This window comes from Xiphophorus couchianus, chromosome 12, assembly GCF_001444195.1.
Source record: "Xiphophorus couchianus chromosome 12, X_couchianus-1.0, whole genome shotgun sequence".
In the NCBI taxonomy this organism is placed as follows: domain Eukaryota; kingdom Metazoa; phylum Chordata; class Actinopteri; order Cyprinodontiformes; family Poeciliidae; genus Xiphophorus; species Xiphophorus couchianus.
In genome coordinates this window covers 12165997-12192188 of record NC_040239.1, presented here as the reverse complement: position 1 = coordinate 12192188, position 26192 = coordinate 12165997, and the positions used below count along the sequence as shown (strand labels likewise).

The 26192-nt window shown below is 39.9% G+C and overlaps 1 protein-coding gene across 1 annotated transcript in view; it reads left to right on the top strand.

The window, feature by feature from the left end:
- ptch1 (patched 1) overlaps nt 1-26192 on the top strand; it is a 63882-nt gene extending 37690 nt beyond the window's left edge. Inside the window, exons 13-24 of the mRNA XM_028034048.1 lie at nt 22-140; nt 674-1322; nt 2555-2864; nt 4263-4405; nt 9420-9603; nt 11287-11567; nt 13852-13989; nt 15035-15177; nt 19544-19643; nt 20665-21024; nt 21100-21664; nt 22671-26192. Coding sequence (XP_027889849.1) covers nt 22-140; nt 674-1322; nt 2555-2864; nt 4263-4405; nt 9420-9603; nt 11287-11567; nt 13852-13989; nt 15035-15177; nt 19544-19643; nt 20665-21024; nt 21100-21663 — 2991 coding nt within the window. The 3' untranslated portion in view covers nt 21664; nt 22671-26192. The remainder of the gene's footprint in view (nt 1-21; nt 141-673; nt 1323-2554; nt 2865-4262; nt 4406-9419; nt 9604-11286; nt 11568-13851; nt 13990-15034; nt 15178-19543; nt 19644-20664; nt 21025-21099; nt 21665-22670) is intronic.

Sequence of the window (26192 nt, the reverse complement as noted above, 5' to 3'; positions counted from 1 at the left end):
CCCCCTCTCTGTGTCTTGCAGGCCGCGGTGGTAGTTGTGTTTAACTTCGCCATGGTGCTGCTCATCTTTCCTGCCATCCTCAGCATGGATCTCTACAGACGAGAAGAAAGGCGCTTTGACATCTTCTGCTGCTTCTACAGGTGAGATCAGTTTTTTCATTTCTGATTGATTGCTTTCGTATTATTTCCTTTCATGATTTTTTTCTCTGTGCTTTTATCTTCTTAGAAATAGCTTCAGGACAACATTATCTCCCAGTTATCCATATAATAATCCTTCTGAAGCAGAACCTAATTAGAGCCAAAGTTGTCTGTGTCTGTCTGGCTGCTCGGTTGTTTCGCTGTGTGTTTATCTGTCACTGTCTTTATTAGACTCTACCGGTCTTCCTTCCAGCCTGGGCATGCTTGTTGGCGCTGCGTTTGTGCAGATGTGTACTTGTGCTATTAAATTCCATTGTTACCACTATATTTCATGATGTTGGCAAAGGAAGATCCAAAATGCCAAAAGGCTGAACAATATTTCTAACAGATGTAATGCTGTGCTCTATTTTACAAAAATGAAGGTTCTAGCAGTGTGTTTCATTTGCCCATGAAGTTCTTTTAATATATATATATATTTTTTTATCTCACAGCTGTTCATGGCTTTGTTTTTTCTGCTTCTCTGTCTACCTCCACAGCCCATGTGCCAATCGAGTGATTCAAATCGAGCCTCAGGCGTACTTGGACGGAGCAGATGTGGGACACTACAGCCCTCCGCCGTCGTATCGCACGTCTCCTCCTTCCTATCACACGCCTCCACCGAGCTACAGCAGCCACAGCTTCGCCCAGCAAACCCAGATCACCATGCAGTCCACAGTGCAGCTCAGGACAGAATACGACCCCCGCACGCAGGCTTTCTACACCACGGCCGAGCCCCGGTCGCAGATCTCGGTGCAGCCGATCAACCCGGTTCAGACGAGGGGCAACCACAGTGGTGACTACTACAACAACAACAACAACGTCAGCAGAAGCAGCATGAACAGCCGAGGCAGCAACCTCGGCAACAACCACGGTGGGAGCAGAGGTAATGGGGGCTCCTCAGGCTCTGTGGCCTTCACTCATCACTGCCCAGCGCCCACATCCGGCACCTGCACCGTTCCTCAGGGTGACTCAGCCTCTACGACCAGCCATAGCCCAGAGAACAACAGCTCCACGCGGGACCTGCTGTCTCAGATCGGAGAGGCCTCAATGGGTCTGCACTGCCTCGAGCCCTCCTGCTCCCGCTGGACCTTGGCCTCTTTTGCTGAGAAGCACTATGCGCCGTTCCTTCTGCGACCCACCACCAAGGTCAGTTTAGCTCCTTAATACGTATGTTTTTTAGAAAATGAAAATACAGAGAGAATTAATGTGTCTGTGTGGGACAGTGGTGTGGTTTTTATTTTGTTTATTTTGTTTTTTTTCACTGAGTCACTGGGGCGCTAATTTGAATGGGAGGGTTAATCAGAGTGAATTGAGCAGGACGAAATCTGGGGTGGAGGTTGTGGTCATGTCCTTTGTGAGTCATACACACTCAGCACTCTCTGACCTCAGTCTGGGTGGCCACTCTTCTCAGCTAAAGTACATCTTGTGGCCTTTACTTGATGAAGTGTTTCACAACATACCATGAACTGCAGAAGTATCCACGCACACATTACGGAGGGATTTTATGTGATTGATCAACAAAAATTAATATGTCTACGTGAAGAAGATGTAAACAGATATATATTTTTCCAAGTGTTTAACAAATAAAAATCCCAAAATTGTGATATGTGTTTGTGTTCAGTCCGTATAGCAATTACAACCTGTTCTTTGCAAAACAATTCAAGCTGAGCCAATGGGTCTCAGAGGTGATGTGAACACTGGCTTTCACTTCTTGGCACAGATTTTCAATTAGCTTTTGGGCTGGAGTCTGTTTGGGTCTTTCTTTGACTCTGAAAAGCTTCCCTGAGGATGATGCTGCCACCACCATGTTCACAGTTATGATGTTGTTCAGTGTTAGGTTTCTGCCACATATGTATGTAGACCAATAGAACCTTCCTCCAAATGTTTCTGTATGTTCCCTACAGAGTTTTTTTTTTCTTTAAACATTACTCTGCTATGCCATGGCCTGTCAGCTGTGTTTGTTGATCTTTACAATGCTTATGACATTACACTCTAGTGGACTGGTTAACTTTTGAAGGTGCTTTATCAGAGTAAAGGGGGCTGAATACAAATGTGCTGAATATAATTTTTAAAACAAATGTGGGAACCAAGCATCTTTTTAGTTCTTCTGAATTATGCACTATTTTGCACTGATCTATTGTGTAGTGTATCTGTAAAATACTTTGAAGGATGTGGTTCTAACATGGCAGAATGTGGATAGTTTACAAAGAACTATATTTTGGCTTGCTATGACCAAACATTGTTGATTAAAACACGGGTTTTTAGATACTTCTAAGATCAAGCAGCAACCTTTCATATTTCTACTCCTCTTTGGCTCGTAAGACTCAAGATGCAGCCATTTGATCAATCCATCCTTGTGTCCATCCCTCTGATTCCAGGTGGTCGTGATTATGCTATTCCTGGGCCTGCTGGGAATCAGTCTATATGGGACCACCCAGGTGCGTGACGGCCTGGAGCTGACGGACATAGTGCCCAGAGAGACCAGCGAGTACGACTTCATCGGTGCTCAGTTCAAGTTCTTCTCATTCTACAACATGTACGTGGTGACTCAGCGGGCCAAGTACGCCCAGAGCCAACCGCTCTTGCACCAGCTCCACCAGAGGTTCCACACCATTCGCTACGTGTTGAAGGAGGACAACGGCCAGCTTCCCCGCATGTGGCTCCACTTCTTCAGGGACTGGCTGCAAGGTGAAATTAAGCCTGGTTTCTAATCAGGACTCCGGCCAGATGTTAAGCCGACTGCTCTCTGTGTCAGTTTCAGTTAACTCAAAATGTGATTCCAACTGCCGTGTTACTGACACTTTTGTTCATTTTGTGAGAATAGCAGAGGAATGGCAGTGATTTAGTTTCTTGTGAAAAAGTTTTGAGATCATCATTTTCTTCTTTGTTTGACATGAATCCACAGCAAACAAGATGTTAGACTAGGGTTCAAAAGCAGGAAGCATTTTAAACTTTACACCGATAGGGGCTGATTAAAATCCCATAATGGAGGCTGATGGAGAAGATGTTAAAGACAATATTTTTATTCTGGGCTTTAAGAATTGAAAAGCAGAAGATTTAGCATCAACCTGAAAAGTTGATGTTAAAAGTTAAAAGTGAAATCAAGGTTCCTGAGAAATTATTAAAAGGTTTAAATGTGAGTTTATTTTTCAGGTTTCCAAACCTTATTCTTTATATCCTTGTCTGTTAGTCGGGTCCATTCACTCTGTTTTGCTTAGTTTGTTGTTTTTCCGTTTTCTATACTTGAATTCAGGTTGGTGTAGAAAAATCTCCCATAAATTCAATATAAACTTTTTGCTTTTATACCAATTCTTTATAAATTTGTTAAAAAAAAGACAAACAACCCCAGAAAGGTGCGGCTTAAATTGTATGGAAATATAGAATGAAAAATAAGAACAGCAATAAGAACCCTAGTTCTTATGCAATATAGTTCATATATTTACATGACTTTTAATTTGGAGTCGATGCAGCATTGGCACGAGAAATACACGAGCATGTAATCTTATAAAAAAAGATACGCAGTGGCATCTTGTGGGAGTCTGTATATAAATCGGCCGAAGAACCACACAGAGTGTGTGTGGGGGGTGCTGAGAAAGGGAGAGCCGTGTCTGATATTCCTCTCCGCAATGGTGGGACAAATTGGAGCCAGACAGGCCAAGGAAAGAGACCCAAAACAACATCTCCCACAGACGGACCACAGCATGGGCCTTGAGGGGGAAGAGTAGACAGGAGGGGAGTGATACACATATGGATTAGGGGAGAAGTATAGAAAAGGAGGCATATGTTACTGATATATCCCCTAACGATCACCATGAATTAAAGCCAGCAGATTTCAGGCTTTTGAAGTCTCGCTTTGTGGTAGAAAATGGAGTTATATGAAATCAATGACACTTGTTATGGAGGTTAAGGTTAACTTGTAGAGTTGTGTCATGTTCTGTTTTACCGCGTCGGGTTATTACGTCTTCCGTTTTCCTGTGAACTTGTGCTTTGTAATTGTCATATAGAGGAAGACTGAAGATAGCAGAGCATGTAACCTTTTAAACATCCTAATCTAACCAATCTGTCTCGACTTGGTTTCCCCGACAGGACTCCAGCAGGCATTTGACAAAGACTGGGAGGCCGGCCACATCACCGTCAACAGCTACAAGAATGGTTCTGATGATGGCGTCTTGGCTTACAAACTGTTGGTGCAGACGGGACGCAGGGACAAACCCATCAACTTCAGCCAGGTATGTGGGGGATTTAAACCTTTCCTGTTCAGTCACTTGACCAAGCAAGAAACAATTGCGCCATGGGGCGCAATGTCAATATTCTCTGCAAAAATGTGATTATCCTATTCAATAGGAACTCCTTTATTTTTATTAACTTACCTGATCAAATAAATTAACTCCTGAATGAAATTGTCATTTATTGAGATGAACCTGTAATCATTTGGATGGCATCTAAGCTCCTTTCATGCTAACAACAGATATACAAAGGAGTGATACAAAAGCTTACGGAGAGCAATGGGACCAGATTACTGGGAGTCGATTATCTCTTGTGGACTACTGTATCCTGCAGCTATGAAAATAAAATAAGAATTGTTTGGAGTATGCAAACTTCAAGTTTAGATTCAGCAGATCTTGTTGAGCTGAGTCTCTAACCTAAATATCAGTTTATTATATGATCTATGTAAATAGTTTCCAAAGAGACTCAACTCTCTGTTTGTCCATTTATTTGCTGAAACATTGGTTTCAGCAAATAAATGAAAAATAACTCTGCATTTGAATCATTTCTCAGTTCCTGCACGTGTGAGATCAGTGAACAGTGAGTCGCTTCCCCCTTGTGTGTTATTAGCTCCCTCTGTTTTCAAAGCTTAGCACACCAGTTGGACAGAGAGGCTGCGTTCTGCTGTCTGGTGGTCTGAGTTTAGCACCCACTGCATTTCATTATTAGTGCTGGCAGAGCAACGATAAGGCCATTACTCTGTTTTTGAGAGGTCCTGCTTACGCAGCACTTGGTTGAGATCTACACCTCACCTTGACTCGAAAGCTGTTAGAAAAGTATGAAACAAACGATGTTATCATTCGACAATTTCCAGTTCAGTTGTGGAAGTAGCCTTGTCTCCAGTCTGGCATTGTGAGAGATGTTGTTATCTAACTAGGACTCAAGTCAACCCAGTGAGTAGCTTGGATCTCAGATGGAGGTCTAGAAAGGAAATTTGCGAAAGATCAAATCAAGTCTCGTTTATGTCAACAGAAAGATACCAATGCGTTGATAATGAGAGAGAGTGTGGGAGAAAAATGGGAGGAAATAAGGGGAAAGATTGAGTTTTTGGAGCTGAGGAAATTTGCACAGCTTTAACAAGACAACAGAGGGTTGTATGTGTTTTTAATTTAAAGTTTTTTTTAACCACTTTATGAAAACAAGAGATGTAGATTCATTGCTGCGTTCTTTGGCAAGAAGAGTGAAAACAGAGATAAGAACCTGAAGAAATATAAAAACAAAATTCTTGGCCAGGACTCCTGTGAACCTCAGACACAAAACAATCCATTTTCTTTTCAACACTGAGCTCATTTATGTCGAGTCTAATATACACTGCAGCATCTTGTGTAAAAATACAGCAATCAGAATTCTGTGGCAACTTTCGCATCTTTGAACTTTTGAAAAAAATGTTAACAATAATGATTTTTTTTTATACTATTAACTGGACTCAACAAAATTCATAACATCGTTTCTGACAGGCAGTAGGACTGGAGAGAGTAGTACTGTAAGTGTTAAAAATGTTTCATCGTATATTAGTGACTATTTTTGCTAACTGTAAAGCAGCTGTCTCCGATGTGCGTTGCTTATAAAGAAATAGTGATGTCAGTACCCTTACCTTAATTCAGGATTTTCCAACAGAGTGCAAATATTTCCACATCCAGCATTTCCTATGCCAGAAGAGGCCCCCCAAGAGGACAAATAAGAGAGCATCTTCCTGTTATCTGCTGATAGTCATGTTCTCTCTTGCTCTTTTACAGTCAGAATGGACTGCTCTCTTTTCTCAGCATGTTGTAGAAAATATAGTTTCCTTTTAAGTCACTTCTTGAATTCTGGTGGTTCCTCTGCTTTTATTTCTAAACTCCTTACTCATGTTCAGTAACATCGTCCACTCTAAAGAGCGTTGCTTTGAGAATGATCTTGTAGTGTTTAGATTACGGTGGATTTACTTCTTCTAGCTCACAGAAAGCAAAAGCAGCTCTGGTTAGCAACCTTGTGACATCACTTCCTCTCCCTGTGAGGGAATTGTACTTGTTCTGAGTTGCGAGGGGCCGCCGGCAGAGTTGCCTGTACTTCCCGTGACAGCTTGAAGACATGCAATTGTTGCCTATTCCGCTGTTAAATTCAATCCAGATCCACTGGATTTCAGCTCTCACTCCTGCTCCGTCTCCGAGGATTACCTTCACAAACCTCTGCCCTCTGTACTACTTTCCAGTGTACTCCTTCTTTGAGATGGGATGAAACACTTGTTTATTTGGGCCAGCACTGTGTTATCATATTGCAGTAGTTTTTTTCCTGTGTCTAAAACAGAGGAGCAGATCTTCACCAACTATTTCATTTTTATTTGCCACTTTACAGTCCTATGCAGAAGAACTTTTATCTCTGCCCTCCAATTTATCTTTTTTCTTGGTGATTATTCAGTCCTGGTGTGCTTGGTTTGAAAGCAATGTGACAGAAAGGAGACATTTCGCGGAGTGAATCCAGACGAGGGAGAGCACGCAGACAAAGGAGGAGGTGAAAAGACTGAAAGTCTGAAGAAAAGACAAGGCTGACACTATCAAGAGCTCTTTTCTTTTTAGGGCCGATTGAATCTGTGGCGCCAGGCATTCTGGGTACCCATAGGGGTCAGGAGAACCAAGTGTGAGCAACATTTGTACAGATGTTGTGTTATTTTTATAGCTCTACTCCATTTGCTGGGTGGCATTTCCTTCAGTGTTAACAACCAGGTTAACTGCACACAGACGCGCCCAGGGACTCCAGCCAATTTTTTTTATTGTTACGCTAACTCAAGCAATTTTTCTCTCGCTAACCCCCTCCACCACCATCACAAAATGTGAGGAGAAAAAAAAAATCCAAATCCTTTCTTCATATACGTAACCCGGTGAGTCCAACTCGACCCCTGAAAGCTCTCCCAGCCTCTGTGAAAGATAGATTTATGGTTCCTAGAAGGCAGAATGGCGGAACTATACAGTAATGGTTTTACCTCTCAGGAGGTAGCGATGCTAGACTATGCTCTTTTGCTTCCCCATACAAGGGCTAAATTAGCAACCTTAAGTGAGAGCGCTATTCATGTCCTGAATACAGCTGTTTAAATGAAATAGCAGTTGAAGCTATCACAAAAAAACTACATAAACAGTTTGCATTTCTGGTTCATAATGGATGAATGCCAGGTTGTGTAACTCTCCCCTTAGAAAGGTTAGAGTCGCAATTTTGCATGACAGATTTAAGCATTAGTTTTATTTGTTCAATTCTGATGTTCTGCAGACAGAGCAATTATCCAGAATATAAACTTTAAGTTTCATTGTTTTGCAAAGAAAGAAAAATAAATACATTTGAAAAATACAAAGAAGAAATTTTGTGTGCTGTTTTTTAAAGCACTTTTTGGTATAAGGACTGTTAGTACCAAGTTATGCTGATTTAAAAAGAAGATGTTTGAAATATGGCCCAGGCCAGGGGTGTCAAACTCCAGTCCTCAAGGGCCACTGTCCTGCAATTTTTACATGTGCCACAGATACAAAACACTGGAATGAAATGGCTTAATTACTTTCTTTTTGTGTAGATAAGTTCTCCAGAGTCCTGCTAATGACCTAACTATTCTATTCAGGTGTGGTGCAGCATACATCTAAAAGTTGCAGGGCAGTGGCCCTCCAGGACTGGAGTTTGACACTTGTGGCCCAGGCAGTCCAAGCTACAACTTCTTGGTTTGACTAAAAAAAGCAGTATTTTATTCTAACATCCACACATCATCCAAATCCTCACATTTTATTTTTCTGCTAATGCAACTGCACTGGCTCCCAGTTTACTTTAGAGCACATTTCAAGATTCTTGTTTTAACATGGAGAGCTCTGCATGGGCAGACACCAGGTTATAGTAGAGCACTACTGCACCCATGTATCCCCAGTTCCATGAGATCAGTGCATACTAATAGTACTAAACTGAAAATAAAGGGAGACAAAGCCTTTTTGTCAGTGGCTCCAATACTCTGGAACTCCTTTCCTTGGGCACTAAGTTAAGCAGACTGTGGCTTTCTTTCAAAGCCATTTAAAAACCTATCTTTTTGAATCTGCTTTTGTTTAACAAGTCTTGTAAAACACTTTGTGAGATCTTGAAATGTGCTACATAAGTAAAGTTTTACTTATTTACATATGGTGGGGGCTTGTATACATGACAGTCATTCTATTCTTAAATACATTTATCAGTTTTGAAAGAAACACTCAAGACAGAGACATAAAATATGGGTGGTGTTTGAAGGAATAACCGTGAATATGGACAAATCGTGTAAAACTGTTTGCAGTAAAATTGACACCTAATTTTCTTTTCACCAATAACTACAAAAGTCCTTCCACATTTATGTCTATAAAGACTCAGTGTTAATTCGTCCTTAGCAGCCCAAAGCTCTTGGTATGAGAGTGTTCCAAAGTTACTTTTAGACGTTTATTCAGAGTGGTCAGAACATATGGCCTGAGGTAGACCAGCCAGTATCTGCTGTATATAAAGGGAGAAGCTGATTCAACATTTTCCATGTTTTAATGTAGCATGATGATTCTGGGAAGCTGTGATCAGAAATACAGGAATTTCCAGAGAAGGTAACCAGTGTTTGACTTGTTGATTTTTCTTTGGTTGGAAATGGAGAGAGAGCGGGGCTAATATTTGCCTCCTGTTTTTGAATGGAGTTTCATTCTCTTGCACTCATCCATGTGTAAAAGGAAACATTTCTGCAGTCTGCTCACCTGTAGAATGTTATGGTAAAACATAGTTGATTTTCACAGAATCGTGGCAAAAACAACTGCAGCACCACAGTCTTTACTGAATGTTAAAGTCTTTTTTCTTATTTCTAAAGGCTAATTACAGTTCAGACTACAGTTTTCAGCCCAACATAAATAAAAATAACCTTCAAGTGCGTGTACATTTTAATGAAAGACCTGTCAGCAGACCATATTGTTAAGTGTGTATTAGCAATGGTTGCTGTCAGTAATCCATCCCTTTCTGTGGGTTTTGTAGCTGACTCGACAGAGACTCGTGGATGCAGATGGGATCATCAATCCTGGGGCTTTTTACATCTACCTAACCGCCTGGGTCAGCAATGATCCTGTCGCTTATGCTGCCTCACAAGCAAACATCCGTCCACACCCTCCCGAGTGGCTCCACGACCGGACTGACTCCATGCCCGAGACACGTCTCAGCAGTAAGTCAACACACAGGACGGTCTTGCAGTGCAATGCAGTGGCGTCTCAACACTGGCTTTTGCTGGTACCGTGCTACCACGCTCTGAGTTGTGTTTACCTCTTGTGGTCTGACTTATTGCTTTGTGTCCATCTCTAAGCTCAAAATGAGGTAATAGACTTTGCTGGACCAGGCCAGAGTGTGCACTTGCATGAGCTCAGGTTGCAAAGCTGAGAGCTGGGACACAACTCAGTGTTGTTCCTGTGGTTCAGTGGTATAATCCTGGCTACCCTGGGGCTCTTGCAAGCACACTCACACACACTTTATTAAAACTCAGTGACCCTAATCATACCACACAACCTGCTCTCATTTCTTTACCACAAACAGACTGAAAATCACATAAAACTACAGTATGCTCTTATTTGAATTTAGGAGAACCTGAGTTTGGATGGGATGAATGACTGGAGAACTTGTAGGAAGTTTGGGACTGGGATAATGTTATTGGATTAGGTTCTTTACAGTGTGATCCACCAGTGTAGATTTATGCTGCTAAGTGTTTTGAATTTCTTGCTGCAATTACAATTTCAGGATTTGACACAGACTCTCAGTTGGGTTTAGTTTTGGACTTTGACTAGGCTATTCCAACTACGAGAACCTGTGGTCTAAAATCATGCCGTTGTAGCTCTGGCTGTATGTTTAGTGTGTTACTGCTGGACCGTGACTTTCTGCTCAGGTTATCTTCCAGGATTACTATGTATTTAGCTCCACCCTTCTTCTCATCAACTCTGACTATCATAATCTTGTTCCCACCCATTGATGCTGCCAATAATATGTGCCACCTCAGGGATAATGTATGTGTGTCTTTGAAAAACACTTCCCCTGAAAAAATGGAAAACCAGTGTATTGCTTTCCTTCCATTTTAAAGTTTAAACAAAAATGTACTTTTGTAGTTACAACATGACAAAATGTGAAAATGTAGAACGGATGTATCAATACTATTAAAAGACACTGTATACAGACATGCAGCTGCTGAGTAATCCTTTAAATAGTTATTTTTGAAACTGCCATATGCACCAAAGACGTGACAGCATGAATCTGAATAAAAACTGTTTTTCAGCAAGTATGACTTCATTGCTGAGTGACAGGCAGCTATACGTGTTTGTGCATTTATATTATTCTTTATGTGGTGGTGCTGTGTTTAGGGTGTGGTAATGGCAATGATCCTGACATTGTAATTACGGTGAATCAACCTTAGTTCTGACAGTCTGCTGTGTCTGGAACTGATAGGCCCTCATTAGGCAGACTTGGCTTCAGTCTGGCCATGTTCGAGTCAATGGAGCTCTGTTTAACGCACCTCTGCACCCCACCTCCACATAAGCACAAACACAGTCACCCACAGATGTAGCTATGCCTTGAATAAAGCTGAATTTAGGATAGATAGACCACAACATGGTATAGATGAACTGTCTTAAATGATCACTGTAGATTTATTAAATTGTTACCAGAGCCCAAACAGGACAGATTGGTATTATCTGCAAAGGTTATTCTTCCCACTGTTGTTTTAGCTGGTCTTTCCCCTTAGTACCCAGCAGCATTTAGTTCCTCAAGTTAAAATTTATCCATGTTGTTATAAAGAATTTAAACCAAGATCAGTACATATCCATAGAAAGTAAATGAATCTTCCTCTCACTTCTTCTCCGTTCAGTTCCTGCTGCCGAGCCCATCGAATATGCACAGTTCCCCTTCTACCTCAACGGGCTCCGAGAGACCCCGCAGTTTGTGGAGGCCATCGAGAGCGTGCGAGCAATCTGCAACAACTACAGCCAACAAGGCCTGCCCTCCTACCCCAACGGCTACCCTTTTCTCTTCTGGGAGCAGTACATCAGTCTGCGGCACTGGCTTCTCCTTTCCATCAGTGTTGTGCTTGCCTGCACCTTTCTAGTCTGTGCCCTGTTTCTGCTCAACCCGTGGACCGCTGGCATCATAGTAAGTGTTAATAAAAAAAATGAAATCAAGTATTGAAGAAAAAAGCTTTTATCTTAAAATCTATTTAGCATTTTATACTGGCAGTCATTGCAACTAGTTTTGCTAAAAGAACATTGCCTAAATGAGTAGCAAATATGTCTTAACATGTAGAAAATTCTATTTCCTTTTTTAATAGCCTCTTACATTGCTGTGCTTTCTGTGACTTCATGCTTTCACACCTAACAGATTCTGAGAACTGTACTCTGAATAGTAATTTCCACACCAAAGACCATTATTGGTGTTACAACAGCTTTTCATCACTTAGACAATGTCCAGTCAAGAAGGATCAATTAAGCTAAAAATCTTCCAATTCCCGGTGTACCTCTAATCTTTTTTTTTTGTTTTTTTTCGATAAGTAAAAAATCAAGCAAAAAAAACCCATTCTGAAAATAAAACTGCTTGGAGAGTATGATGATAAAAAAGTTTGAAAAAAGAAGGGATGCTGTGTGATATCATGGGCCCCTCACCAGTGTTTATCTTGTGCTGTTTTGTTGGGCCACTGTGTTTAGTCTAGTCGGACACTCCCAGACTTCAATGCTGAAATAAATGTTGAAAGAACTCTAAAGTTTCTCCTGCAGCTAGTTTCCACTCTGACCCTCATAAAAAGTAGTCTTTGTCCTGTGTTTTCCATCCTCTGCTCTTGTCTTTTACTAATTGTCTCACCCATGAAGTTTCCATGGACACAGGCAAGCAAATAGGGTGCATTTATACAATGTATAATGTATAAACTTCCAGGTACTTCATTCATACAGAAACACACATACAGATCACTCTGGTTATTCTCTCTGCTGCGTTGCACTTTATTATAGGCAGTTGCTAGGCCACCTGAGGCATTAAAACAAGGTAGGAGGGGGATTCATGGTCATCTGTCAGGCTTTACTAGAAACATCAAAAGGTTTGTGACAGAGAGGCATCAAGAAATAAACAACTAGCTCTACAAGCTTATAGCTAGTTGCTTAACACTGCATTGTCTCCATATACAGATTATATTTTATCAACTTAATGTTGGTGCTATAATAATCATCAAATATGATTTGCATTCTGTATTTCCATTTCCATTTTGCATTTCCTCAGGCGTTTAGACAAAGAATCCAAGCTTTTGATAGCATTGTTTATATAACAAATAGTAGAAATTTGATCATTCTTAAGATTCAAAATGAGACCTGAATTTCATCTTGAGGTACTGTTTACTTAGTATTTTTGTCCACTTGTTAGCAGATTTCCTTCATACAAATACATCTTAAATTACCTCTAGTGGACACTCGTGCACAGAGCTCCATCCCCAGCCCACACTGGGCCTCTTCAAAGGATTTAGGTCTCGCGTAACCTGACACCTGTCAGCTGATAATGGTATTTACTCTCAGTTAGTGCCCTGTCCTGCTTTGCCCGGGAAAATCCACTCTCCACACAGAGTTACACACATTTTGCTCACATTCTGATGTTTTGCTGCCTGCCGAGTACAGTCAGAGTTTAGATCAACTGTTAATTTCAAGGTCATCTACCCAGAAGACCTGATTTGGGTGGGTGTGGATATTTGATTTTCTCCATGTGTTCTCCACCCACCAATCCATCCTTCCATTGCAAAGACAGCTGTGATAAATTCATAGTGTATAGTGTAATTCAATGTGTAAATTGTAGTGTGTTTGTTTACTGAACTCCAACATGAAATATTTGTAAAAATCACACAGCTCGTGTCTGAAGTGATGATGTACTATACATTTAGTTTTATGACTTAGTAAGTTGAGTAAAATTTCTTCTTACCCTTTCAGTATTATAACTGTGTCCTTGTTGCTTTTGTCATACAAAATACAAAATAAACAAATTTAGAGCTAAGTTGCTTAGGAAAATTGCATTGTAACCCTGTTTGGGAGCACATTGTACTTTAAGGCACTAGGGCTTAAGTTATTTCTCCCAATTTGTGCATTTGTGTAGTACTAAGAGAATGAATGTGATGTCTTTTGGGATAGTTCTGCTTTATTGTTTTTCTGATGCTTCCTACAAACCAGTTTCCCCTTGCGATATGTATAAAACTGAACTGAACTGTTTCCAGACCATCCAGCTGACCATTCTTCATTTTATTTTTGAAATATTGATGTATTGTTGTATGCAACTTCAGAAGATATGAGATGTATTTTGAAACTTTGGAGAAGATTAGAAATAGTTTTTTCCCTGAATTGTATGTTAAATGTCTCTTTTTAAGTAAACCCACATTTCTGTCTGACAGAAAGCTCTTTTTCATCCTCAGGTGCTTGTGCTCTCTCTCATGACTGTGGAGCTTTTTGGCTTCATGGGACTGATGGCAATCAAGCTGAGCGCCGTCCCTGTGGTCATTCTCATTGCCTCGGTGGGCATTGGAGTGGAGTTTACGGTCCATGTAGCTCTGGTAGGCCAATAAAAGCATGCTCTTTTCAACACCAGTTCTGCTATGCTTCTGTTTTGATTTTTGTGACTTAGGTTTTTAGAGGAAAAAGGCTGTCCAAACTAACACGGCATGATACAAAAAAGTTGTTCCTTCCTAAACCTCGTAACTGGTTGTGCCGCAGCATCTTCTGTTTATTTATAATTTAAAATTTATTTGAACAGGGACAAGATATGAAACAGTGTTACATTTAAAAGAAACTATTGTCCTGTCTACAGGCATCTTACTCAAAGACTAAAAGCTCCCACATACTTCATCCGAAGTCCCGAAATGAACTTTCATTAACATAGAGGCGTGACAAAACTTCGACACAAAAAGTCGACACAAGGCCTGAGTCAACCTATTTTGACAGAGTTATGGTGAGGAATTATGTACATTTGTTCATAATTCTAAACTGTAGTTTTGAGCTGTTCTTTTCACAAGAGATGTAAAAGCACTAATTATAATTGTTTGATTACTGACTATTTCAAATCTGGGGTCCTTTAAATGAGAGATGATTGTGCAAAGGATGTTATGTTTCCTACTGAATTGGAATGTCTTTTTAAAGTTCTATTACTCCTTTTATGGGTGGCTTTGAAATTATTTCACTAATAATGAAACTCTCAATTTATGAAAGACAAATGCATAAAACTACCAAAGTTCAGAGTTCTCACAGTTTTAAAAAGTTTTCTAATATAAGGACTGAATTTAATTTGGGAATACAAACCAGATAATGAAAATAATCTACTTTTTGGATTTTCTTAGAGCAATTTTGACAGTGTAGACACATCTGTGAAGGATCACCACTGTTTTATGTTTTCTCCATTTATGGGTAATGGCTCTCACTATGTATTGCTGTTTAATTTATTTATGTTATCATCATTATCATCGTGGAAATAAAACAAAATCAGAATAAATCTCACTGTCGTGTAAATTATTGACAATACTTGATATCTAAAGAGATGTGCCTTATTTAAGTGACCTTACCCCCCCAGAAAAGATTTGAACTGTATGTTTGTCTGTATTTTAGGCATTCCTGACAGCTATAGGGGATCGTCACAAACGGGCAGTGCTGGCACTAGAGCACATGTTTGCTCCGGTGCTGGATGGCGCCTTCTCCACTTTACTGGGTGTCTTAATGCTCGCAGGCTCTGAGTTCGACTTTATCGTCAGGTGAGTACAACAAGACTTTGTCATGGGATTGCACTTAAAGGTTATCATATGGCAGTTGTGTGGCGTCCATAGTCTGTTGAGACCATGTTTAAACCTGCATTTTGCAGGAATGTCCCTGAGCCACCATTCATGCATGAAAGCCTCTCTCTTTCTGCATCTTTCTCCATCAGTCTTTTTGTTTTACACCCCTATATCTGCACTGCATGCTCTGTTTCTAAAAACATATATTTTTTCTAGCATGAGATGTCTTGAGGATCTCCATAAAAATTGCAGAAAATGTTTTATTGCTATCCTTCTCCATGACCATGTTCAGTATTTCCTTGTGTTGAAACAATTGAAAGATGGACTTTAAGTTCAGATGAAAGTAATAAGAACAGATAAAGCTTCAGTTTTTTTTATTGTTTGTTTGTTTGGGGTGGCAAGGGGGATGACTGTAGAGAAGGATATTAAAACAAACTACAACTGTTGAGTCTCTATTGGACGCCAGGTTTTAAGCATTCTGTACGTTCCTCTCTGGACTATTATAGGAATATTCCTCTAAGCAAATAGGCTCAATGCATGCATTCTTTTTTGCACTTAACTGTACAAATTTGTTGACCTGTTCCTTTAAGAACTGGGAGCAATGAACTCTATCTGATCTGCAATTACACAAACTGTGCTCATGTATGTACATGCCAACAGTTACACACAGTCCCTACATATAGACACGCATACACACGCCGTCATACTCCCTGACCCTGTAATCATTGGGGTCAATGATGGCATGCCTGCACGTCCACACATACACACATGCGTATCCAAACACACAAACTCAGGAGGCCAATGGACCTTCGCTCCTCATCTCCAGCGGTGTGCTGCGCCTCTGGCTTCTGCCACGGTCTGGGAGCCTCCATTTAAAGGTCCTGCTGTTGTCAGAGCAAACAAAGCGGCGCCCCAAGACGGTGCAATAACAACAGGGCCCGGCTCGTATTTTTCTGCATGCGCTGAAAGAAATGTTTCCCTGGCTTTCTCTGTCAGCCCTGTGAATGTTTTCACTCTAAACAGTCCGGTGGGACTCACTGCCCGGTATGTGGGCTGCATGCATCCATATGTACAGTAAATGTAATTCAAGCAATGACATAGAATTTACCAGCGCTGGTGTTTTAGATTGATTTACAAGAATGGTTTTGATGTGTACTAAAAGTATAAGATGGATGCTTTGAAGCTGTAAAAGTGCACGTGTGTGGTCAGTAGGTGGAGTCAAGGCATAATAAATCAGATCAGATTTTCTACCTCATACTGGCTCTCAGGACACTCATAAGTTAACTAATTGGACAAGAATTTGAATGAACTAACTAACAAACGAACTATCCATCCGACATCCTGTTTCAGTAAAATAAATCATAGTAGCAAGTCCCTTACTTGACACATTTTATTTATTGCTTTTATGTAATTCAATTTAATTGCCTGTTTTTCATATTTAGAAGCCAAAAATTACATCAAATGTTTAATCATTTGGACCTTTTCTTCCCAATTAATTTCAAGCTAAAGGTTTGCAAACAGTATGTTCAAGCTACAAGGCTTAATGTGGTCCCGATGCTGTCATGAACAGTCTGGAATCTGATCTGAGTTCTTTTTTCCAGGTCCGAATTAGTATGAAAAGTATTTTAATGCCGGACTTCATTACCTATTCTACTGTGTAAATGTTTCCTTACCTCTGTCCTTGCATTCTGTATTGTGTCCATTATTCCTATCTCCTTTTTCCCTTATGTCTTTCTTTTTTCTTTTTCCCTCAGTTTTTTCTTCCCTCTTTCCTTCTGTCATACCACCATTCATTTTGTCCTCCTGGCCTTGATTTCTTTGTGGTGTCCTATCTGTTATACTGGAAACTTTTCTTATTTACTTGTGTCCTTACTCCATTCCTTTATTTCTTTCCTTCAATTCTTTCTTATGTCCTCCTTAAGATTCTTGGGCCCTTCCTTTCTTGTGTTTGCACCCTGTCTCCTATCCTTCTTTCCTTATTTGCATTCTTTCATCTTTACTTCCTTGTGTGATTTGTTCTTTTCTTATTTCCTTCCTCCTACCTTCCCTTCTTGCCTCATCCATTCATCCATTTTCTATACCCGCTTGTCCTTGCATGGTTCTTGGGGGGGCTGGTGCCTATCTCATACAGGTGATAGCCGGGTTATATCCTGGATAGGTTGCCAGTCCATCACAAGGCCCCTCTGGCCTCATTACTTTCCTTACTGTCTTTCATTCTAAGCGTACTGCAGTCCATGTATCGACCACTCTTCCTCTGTTTTCTCCTTTTTTCTTTTCTCTTTTTTCCTTGTGTCTTTCTTGTGTTCTACATACAGTACAGACCAAAGGTTTGGACACACCTTTTAATTCAATGAGTTTCCCTTATTTTCATGACTATTGACATTGTAGATACACACTGAAGGCATCAAAACTATGAATAACACATGTGGAAATATGCACTAAACAAAAAAGTGTAAAACAACTGAAAATACCCCTTATATTCTAGTTTCTTCAAAGTATAAACCTTTTGCTGTGATTACTGCTGTGCACACACTCTGCATTTTCTTGATGAGCTTCAAGAGGTCGTCACCTGAAATGGTTTTCACTTCATAGGTGTGCCCTGTCAGGTTAATAAGTGGGATTTCTTGACTTATAAATAGCCATGAAAATAAAGAAAACCCATTGAATTAGAAAGGTGTGTCCAAACTTTTGGTCTGTACTGTATATTTCTTTCATGTGTCCTTAAGTCTGTCTGTCCTTCTTTCCTCCCTTACAATTCTTTTCTGATGGTGCCATATGGAAATATCTACCTTAAATTCACAGTGAATGTTTGTTTCTTATAATTTGAAATGACTGAGAAATCTGGAAAAAGGAGTCAGAAAAAGTATGGGATTTCCACATGAAAAATGTGTAACCTTACTTTTATAACAAAAGCCAATGCAGTGCATACAACCAAGACATGAAAAACACGAACAGCTATCAAGTGCTCCTTTCTCCATTAATTAAAGTCTATTCAAAATATAACCCCACCACATATGATAAATGATAAATGTAGAGCAAATATCCTAACTGGATAGCTATGCAATGCAAATTTTATTGAAATAGTCCTGATTAACTAAACTCAGGATTGATCTCATTGCAGCCTTCACTTAAAAGTTGGCAGCCCCGTCTAAACTACAAAGACTATTGTAGCAAAACACTACAGTATCATCTGTATAGCACACAAACAAATCAGAACCTCAAGTGAGCCAGCCTCACTCAAAAGTCAAAAATTACACAGATAGGCTAGCTGCCGTGTATCTGGGTGTCCTGACAGTGTTCACATGGCTAGTGGCAAAGAGAGCTCTTTCTCATGTAGGTGACTTGATTTGAGTGAGGGCGAGATTCAGAGCAGAGAGTGTGGGGTCTTACCTGATACATACAGATTTAATTAGATGGAGGGGATTGTGGAGTGGCCGGGAATTTCACAGAAGCTTAGCTGGAAGGAAGGGAGTGAAGAAGATGGAGAGAAAAATAAAAAAATTGAGAGAGGAAAGAGGCCAGGGAAGGGTGGTGCTCTCAGGGTTTCCTTCTTTTCGTCCCTAGACTAAATTGTTTAAATTCTATACCCTTCACTTCATTTGTTTGCCCCTCTCTCTTTTTAAAACCAGAGAGGAAAGAGAGGCCCCTGTCCTTTTGTACCCCTCCTCACTTTATACCCCAATGTCCTCCCTCTTCAACCTCCTTTACCCCCTCCGTTCACATTCCACTCCGCTTTGTTTTCCCCATGTTTGCTTATACACTGCACACCCAAGAGAGAGTGCCCTCACCCTAATAGCTCCTCCTCCCCCTCTACTTTCCCCCCCCTTTTATTCCTGTGCCTTTGAATTAACCAGCTCTCGCTAATTATGCTTCCCCTTTCCTTTCTTTCTGTGGCTTCTTTAAGACTAACCCTCTTTGGCAGGGCTTAGACACACACAAGGTACCTTTATGTTCTGCTCCTCAGAACCACAGTGCACGCATCAGCTATCTGTGGGGGGTTTGTACATGTGTGTTTTATTTGGGGAGTGGCTGGTGTCAGTGTGGAAGTATTATTTTGGGCATGTGTGGTGAGTGAACCTGCGCATTTCTCTCCACATGTAAACATCTGTGGTCTTTGGGGGTATTTTCTTTGTTTCCTCATGTCTGTCTTTGTTAGTCTAAGCAACCCTATGCCCATGCTTTTTGGCAGTGTCATCCACTTTACTCCATGTTTGTTTTTCTGTATTTTTAGAAAATGTTTTAAACAGGCAAATAAATAGTAAATGATGTTTTCCAGCCTTTGCAATAGGTTGGCATTTTTATTAACTCTTTTTAATCCTTTTCATATATTTGTTTTATATTGCAGGTATTTCTTTGCAGTGTTAGCCATCCTGACAGTTCTTGGAGTCCTGAATGGATTGGTCCTTCTCCCAGTATTATTGTCATACTTTGGACCTTATCCAGAGGTATGATTTAAAAAACTGAAACCTCAGCCAGAATGCAGTCTTAATCAACCAGGGCAATTGTGTTTTTATCAGTAGAAAGTAGGGATATAATTTAATTCATTCCAGGGAAGAAGCTTGAGTGGCAGTTTCGAGAGGAGCTGCCATTTCGTCACTAAGTCAGTGACTTAGTCCACAGCATACCAAAACATTTTTTTTGAAAATTCAAACAGTTTGTCCCAATATGACTATGTGCCAATGCACAAAGCAAGGTCCATTAAGAAAGATTGTTGTAGAAGAAATTGACTGACATGAGGTCCTGACCTGAACTCGAAAGAACACATTTGGGCTGAATTAGAGCTAGACTCTGAGCCAGGCCTTCTTGTCCAACATCAATGTCTGACCTCAAAAATGTGATTCTGGAAAAAAATGTTTAAAAGAAAAATCCTCTGAGACCTTTCATAAGGAAATCCTTACTAAATGAGTTATGGTTACAAAAGTGTGGGCCAACTGTCTATTAAATGCTACGGATTAAGAATGGGTAAAACTCTGCTGATTTATGAACTGAAGGGTTTGAAGTCAGTCTTCCCCATCGTGACTGTGTGAACCGAACAAGTTAGTTTATCCTTTAGTAATTAAATTGTTCCAATACTATGCCAACATCCGATTACCATGACAATTTTAACTTTGTTGGTTAGTCGGTTCCTCTCAAGTGTCAAGGGCTTTTTTATCTAATGCGATTGAGTGCTTTCAGCCAATTTGTTTGTATTCTCCTCCTTATTTGGAGGTTATAATGGTAGATTACAATACCTCACCATTTTAACCTATCCAGATGAAGTTATATGCAAGCATCGATTGGATGATGCATTACAGAACAGACTTAATATTTATGAGAAATATTGTGAAATCTTGTGCTGAGATCTTGTATACCTCTTCTAATACCTAATGGGAGTAGAGTCTTTATTGAACATTACAATTGTGATTTTGTCAATAGAAAGTGACTTATAGATGTTCAAAAATTGATTGCTTTCCTCTCATTGGCCAGGTTTCACCCACTGATGACCGAAGTCGGTTACCCACTCCCTGCCCAGAGTCCCCTCCTCGAGTGGTCCATTTCTCGGTCCGTCCACACCAAACTTCTGGACCTGTCACGAACTCTGGTGCAGCCACAGACTCGTCAGACTCAGAGTACAGCTCTAATGCCACAGTGTCTGGAATAAGCCAAGAGGTACAGAACTACAACCTTTACCCTCACAGAGGACAAACTCAACCAGAGGAGCAGCACCACCACCTCCGGACCAGCAGGGGCAGAGTGGCCCGGCCAGAGGAGGAAAGAAGAGTGGGGTCAGGACAACGGCATTCACCGAGACAACAGCCTGACCCCCCAGCCTATACTGTGTCTTCGGTAGGGAACTATCACAAATGGATTTTTCTTTGCATGTGTCAGATTTACAAGAGTGTCTTATTGTGGTCTCTACAGTTTGTTCCTTCTCAGGGTTGTGACTCTGGTCTCCAGCATGGCAATACTCAGCGAAACTGCAGCAGGGACCCCAGGGGCCAGCAGCACTGGCAGGCCTCGCCCCCGGCCCAACCGCGCATGGACGCTTTTGAAACTGCAACTGAGGCTGGGGGCCATCACACCTCTCGCAGTTACAGAGAACACTCAGCAGGCCACAGCAACCATTCTTCCCACAACTCACAGCCTCATCATCACCAACAGCATCATCACCACCTCCCGCACCAACACACCAACAACGCTCCTTTTTGTCAGCCCATCACCACAGTAACGGCATCAGCCTCGGTCACTGTGGCCGTTCACCCTGTGCCATTTTCCACCCAAGGTCCAGCTTCCTCCTTTCCAGAATACACGGGAACAGACAGTTACTACCCATCGGGGCCAGAGGAGTCAGAATCGGCTTTCCAAGACCCCCACGTGCCTTTGTACACCCACACAGGGGGTAGGGAGGCTAAGGTGGAATCTGTGGAGCTTCAGGATTTGGAATTAGAGGCAGCTGACACGAACCATGGCCAACAGGCTAGCTGAGGTGATACTTCGGTTCCTTTAGCATATTCATAGATAGATTTGTTTCATACACATAACTGGCTTAATCACGGACTATGCATACAACAATAATACTAGCAATGCACAGAGAAATCCACAAGTCACCAGAATCCGTTTAATTCCATACCTTAGTGCTACTAAGTTGAACTAACAAGAAAATTATTTAGTGTGGAAGTTGTTACTGAAGGAAGAAGATTTAAAGGTATATTGTATGCATCAAATCATCAAATTAAAGTACTTACTGGGCAAGATTCTGAAATACAATCTGTTCATTGGCCCTTTAGGTGAATGCTAACGTTCTGATTCAGTCCTTGGTAAAGGTTTAAAAGGCTCCATTTTTAAAACTAATGAATAAAAAAACTATTATTCATTATAATAAGAAGAGCAAAACTTAAAAGGTAAAAAGAACACACACATTTATATTAAAATTCAAAATAATAGTTTCAAAGGAGTAAAAATGCTAAACAGTATAGAGTGAACCAATATACATCAGTGGGAGTTCAAAAACAATGCAAATCTGTGGAGCTTTAAATTAAGAAAAGATTACCCTAAAGATAGGGTGCGGTAATCATGCAGGTTGATAAATTACCATACAAATGAAAACATCTCCTTGTTCTAAGATCGGATTTTTACCTCTGAAACATGGCTGTTAACACATTTTAACCCTAATACTTTAGAGCTTTTTTTTTTTTAACTCCGCACACAAAAAAAGCTTTTAATAAAAAACATGATCTTTTCAGTTGAAATTGTTTGTTATAGTTTTAGAGATTTTTTTTAATATGAGATTCAAATTACTGATTCAAGGAAAGGTCTCATTTTTTGTTTTTGAGCAGCTGATCGCCAGTTGGAAACTGATCTAGATGAAAATCATATTGATTACAGTCACCAGCCTATTTCACTGTGCATCTCTAACAATAAAATTACTTACTTAGTGTCTGAATGTAAAATGTCTGACCATCCATCTTAATGCACGTACTGTTTTTTTCCAGATCTGGGGAAGAGAAGCACTATGGCCAAAGATGAACTCCCCTGTCTTGCTAAGCAGTTGACCAGCTTGGCACAACCCCACATCTGACCCCATGTAGCGTAAAAGCTTGCCAGTGTTGCCATAATGGTGCTCAATGTTACTGTAACACAGTGGACTCTTGTTTTAGATATTTCTATCTATATTTAAAAGATTTATACATATGTAAATATAAACAAATAGTTGGTATAATTTTTAGGAGCTGTACAACTCCTACTTGTTAATAGACTGGGGCTGTATATGTTGTAGGTGTGTATGGATGCATGAATGTGTGTGTATTTTGATTACTGTTCACTTCTCTGTGGATCTGTGCCAATAGGAAGCTCAATGTAGGACAAACATGCCTGTCAGCATTCACAGTTGCTGCTCAGAACTTTATTTTTTTTATACTAATGTACATTTTTAACACTATGCAAATCTCTCTTCAAACAGAACCAGTGATCTGTCAAGGTATATGAGTGTGTGTGGGTGTGTCTGTGTGTCAGGTTGTGTAATGTGAAACAGCTCCATTCACCAGATTCATCCTCAGTTCAGACTAACATTTACACTCATTTAAAACATGAGGGAAACTGTTAGAAACATCCAACAAAGCTATGGTATATCTGTTTGTGTGTGTTTTTATTATTGTATAAAGGTACGCTTGTAAAACTATTAATTTTTTTATCACAAACCTGTGGTAGATATGAAAGAATTACTGTTTTAACTTGACACGCTATGCGTGCTATTTAAAATGAGTTGGTATGAAGACATTTTAAGATTTATTTTTTTTCCTTTTTTTATTTTAGTTACGGCCTTGAAACCTGTTTCTGCACTCAGCTATGTATCACTGTCTGTTAGGCTGGTTGTATTTTACTGTAAGAGGTTTTGTGATGTTAAACAACCCTGGCAGGCTCACACAGGTTCTGAGCAACCTCAGAACCCACCTCAGAAATTAACTCTTACCTTTTACAGGGACCTTCACGTTACTGATTCTGGAACAGGGTCAAAAAAACAAGGTGCTACCTCTGCACCTTATAAAGTGGCTTTGTCTTGTGGATAAGCTAAAGCTCAAACTAATACTGTATGACCCAACTCAAAATGGCACTTGACTGTGTTTCATTCACAGGAATATATCTCGCTTGAAGTAGCTCTTTCTGTCTATCCAATAAGCTAGACCATGCAGCCTTCGAAGGGCTCAGACCAATAAGGCCTCATATTTTGCTGTGTGCGTTTGTGTGTGTAGTGGTTTTCTTCACAACTCCTGTCCTCTGCCTGGATCTGAGACCCCCCTTTATTTTATGACAATAAAGACAACTGGTCATGGTTTGGCCACAGCTGTCCCCACTGACCTCCGCTCTTAAAAATCCACAGCATAAGGCCATGACACTAATTGGATGTCTCCACTCAGCTGCTAAATTGCACAAGCCTGAGCCTTATGGGGGTGGATGAGGAAGAATCGGGTCTTTTTTTTTGTACCCCACCTTCACCAGATATGGCTTGCTGGTGTCAGTGCCAACAGGCGTACCTGTACACTTCTTGGGCCCCTTTGGTCTCTTTCCATAACAACCTTTTCTTACACTCCGACTCATTCTCGAACATTCATAGGTTTTTTTCTCCTGTTCACTGAGCTGTGGTGGTTCTCAAAACCCTACACTCCTCTGTTTTAATATCAAGTTTTTGTGATGTAAAAACATTGGTCATGGTAAATATTTCAAAACCTTTTCCTCATTCAATGTGACATTACAACTAATAAAGAATCTAATCTGTATGAAGGGAAACAGCACTCCAATAACGTGGTTGTATAAACCAATACTTCATTTTTTGTACTTAGTCTTCATTGGCAGGAGTCTGTAACTGTCCCCACATCTCAACCTGGTAATTGTAGTGCACTCTGCTTGACAAAAGTTCCCCAAATTTATCACAATAAACAGACATTTTCTCCCCCTTCAGATGATCTCACAGATTTTGTCAGATTTTGCTCTGAACTATAGTGAGGCAATTCCAGTGCTTTAATTTCCCTCTTATAAAATAACATAATTCTGTCACTGATTCAAATATGTGCATGGACTCAATAAGAGGAAAGAAAATGCACTCATCTTTTCATTAGATTTGGAGAAATGAGCAGTTACTGTAAATTCCCAGCTGTGCCATATTTTCTCCAGCTGTTGCTATAGTGTGCTCTGGTACCTATTTAATGCTGTGGGAATTGTTTATAGCCTTCCCCTGAGTGATACCTTTTAATGCTGAGAAAATTTGAATCGTCTGTAACCTCCCCTGTGCAAACTGTGGCTTTAGCTAAAGTTGGCAAATGAACAGGCAATCCTTCTAGGGGCTCTAAAATGTAATTTTGTGTAAATAGATTCACTGTAATTTAAGGGAAGTGAAATGTGAAGACAAACTAAATGCTAAAACTGAAAAGAATGTTCACATTTTTACAAACAAGTTGGTGCAGCTTTGTATTTTTCATATTTTTTATTTAAAGAAAATTTTTGTTCCCTTTAGTTGCAAATATATGTATGCAATTTTAAATAAGGAGACCATTTTGAACGGATTTATTAAGAGTCTCACTTTTTTACATCACAAAAAATAGGCATTTTAATGGGGTGTGTACTATTTGAGAGCCACTGTACATCAGCTGCTTGCCTGAAATGGGTTACTTTCTGTTTTAGTTTTGTTTTTTGTTTTTCCTCCCATTTGTCACATTGGCAGCAGCGGAGAGAATCATAGCTGGCAACTATTTTATTCATTTTTCTGTTTGTACTTTGTTCAATTTCTATATTTATATTTTTGTAATATAAAAAATATGTTTTTTATTGTTAAAATGCCAGTGGATAACAAAATGCAGGGATTTTATGTCTATTGAAAAAAACACTATTACAGTAATGTTTTTTTTACATTAATGGAGTTGATCTGTATAAAGTGCTTACTAATGTTAAATAGGAAGAGAAGAGTATATAACGTTTTGTTTTGTACACAACAGATCTCATCATAGCTCTTGGAGGATTTTAAAAGGAAAAAAATCAGACTTTTTCAGAATGCCATTTTTTTTTTTTTTTGGTCACTGTTGGCGTGGATTTATGCTGTTTTCAGTTACAAAGATAAATGTATGCCATATAATTTATTTATATGAAAATTTATTTTTGTAGTGTACATAGTAGTTGTCAAGGTATTTGACAGAAGTATATTTCTAAAGAGTTTATATGTAATGATATACCATAAGAAAGAAAGAAAAAAGAGAGAAAAAGCCTTAAGGTGCACACTTTCATTGCTAACTGTTGTGTGAGACAACATGGCCGTTGTCTCACATCCCCTTCAGTATTATGTTCCGATCCTTGGAGAGAGACAGCTGTTTCTATGGGTTTATCAGAAGCTAGCCATGAAAGTAGAAATTTTGTACTAGCTCTCTAAATATTAATGTTCAAACACTGATAGAATTCTAACAAATGAAAATATAACTTATTTGTCTCTTTTGTTCATAACTTTAATAAATGGAAATTTTAAAAAGAAA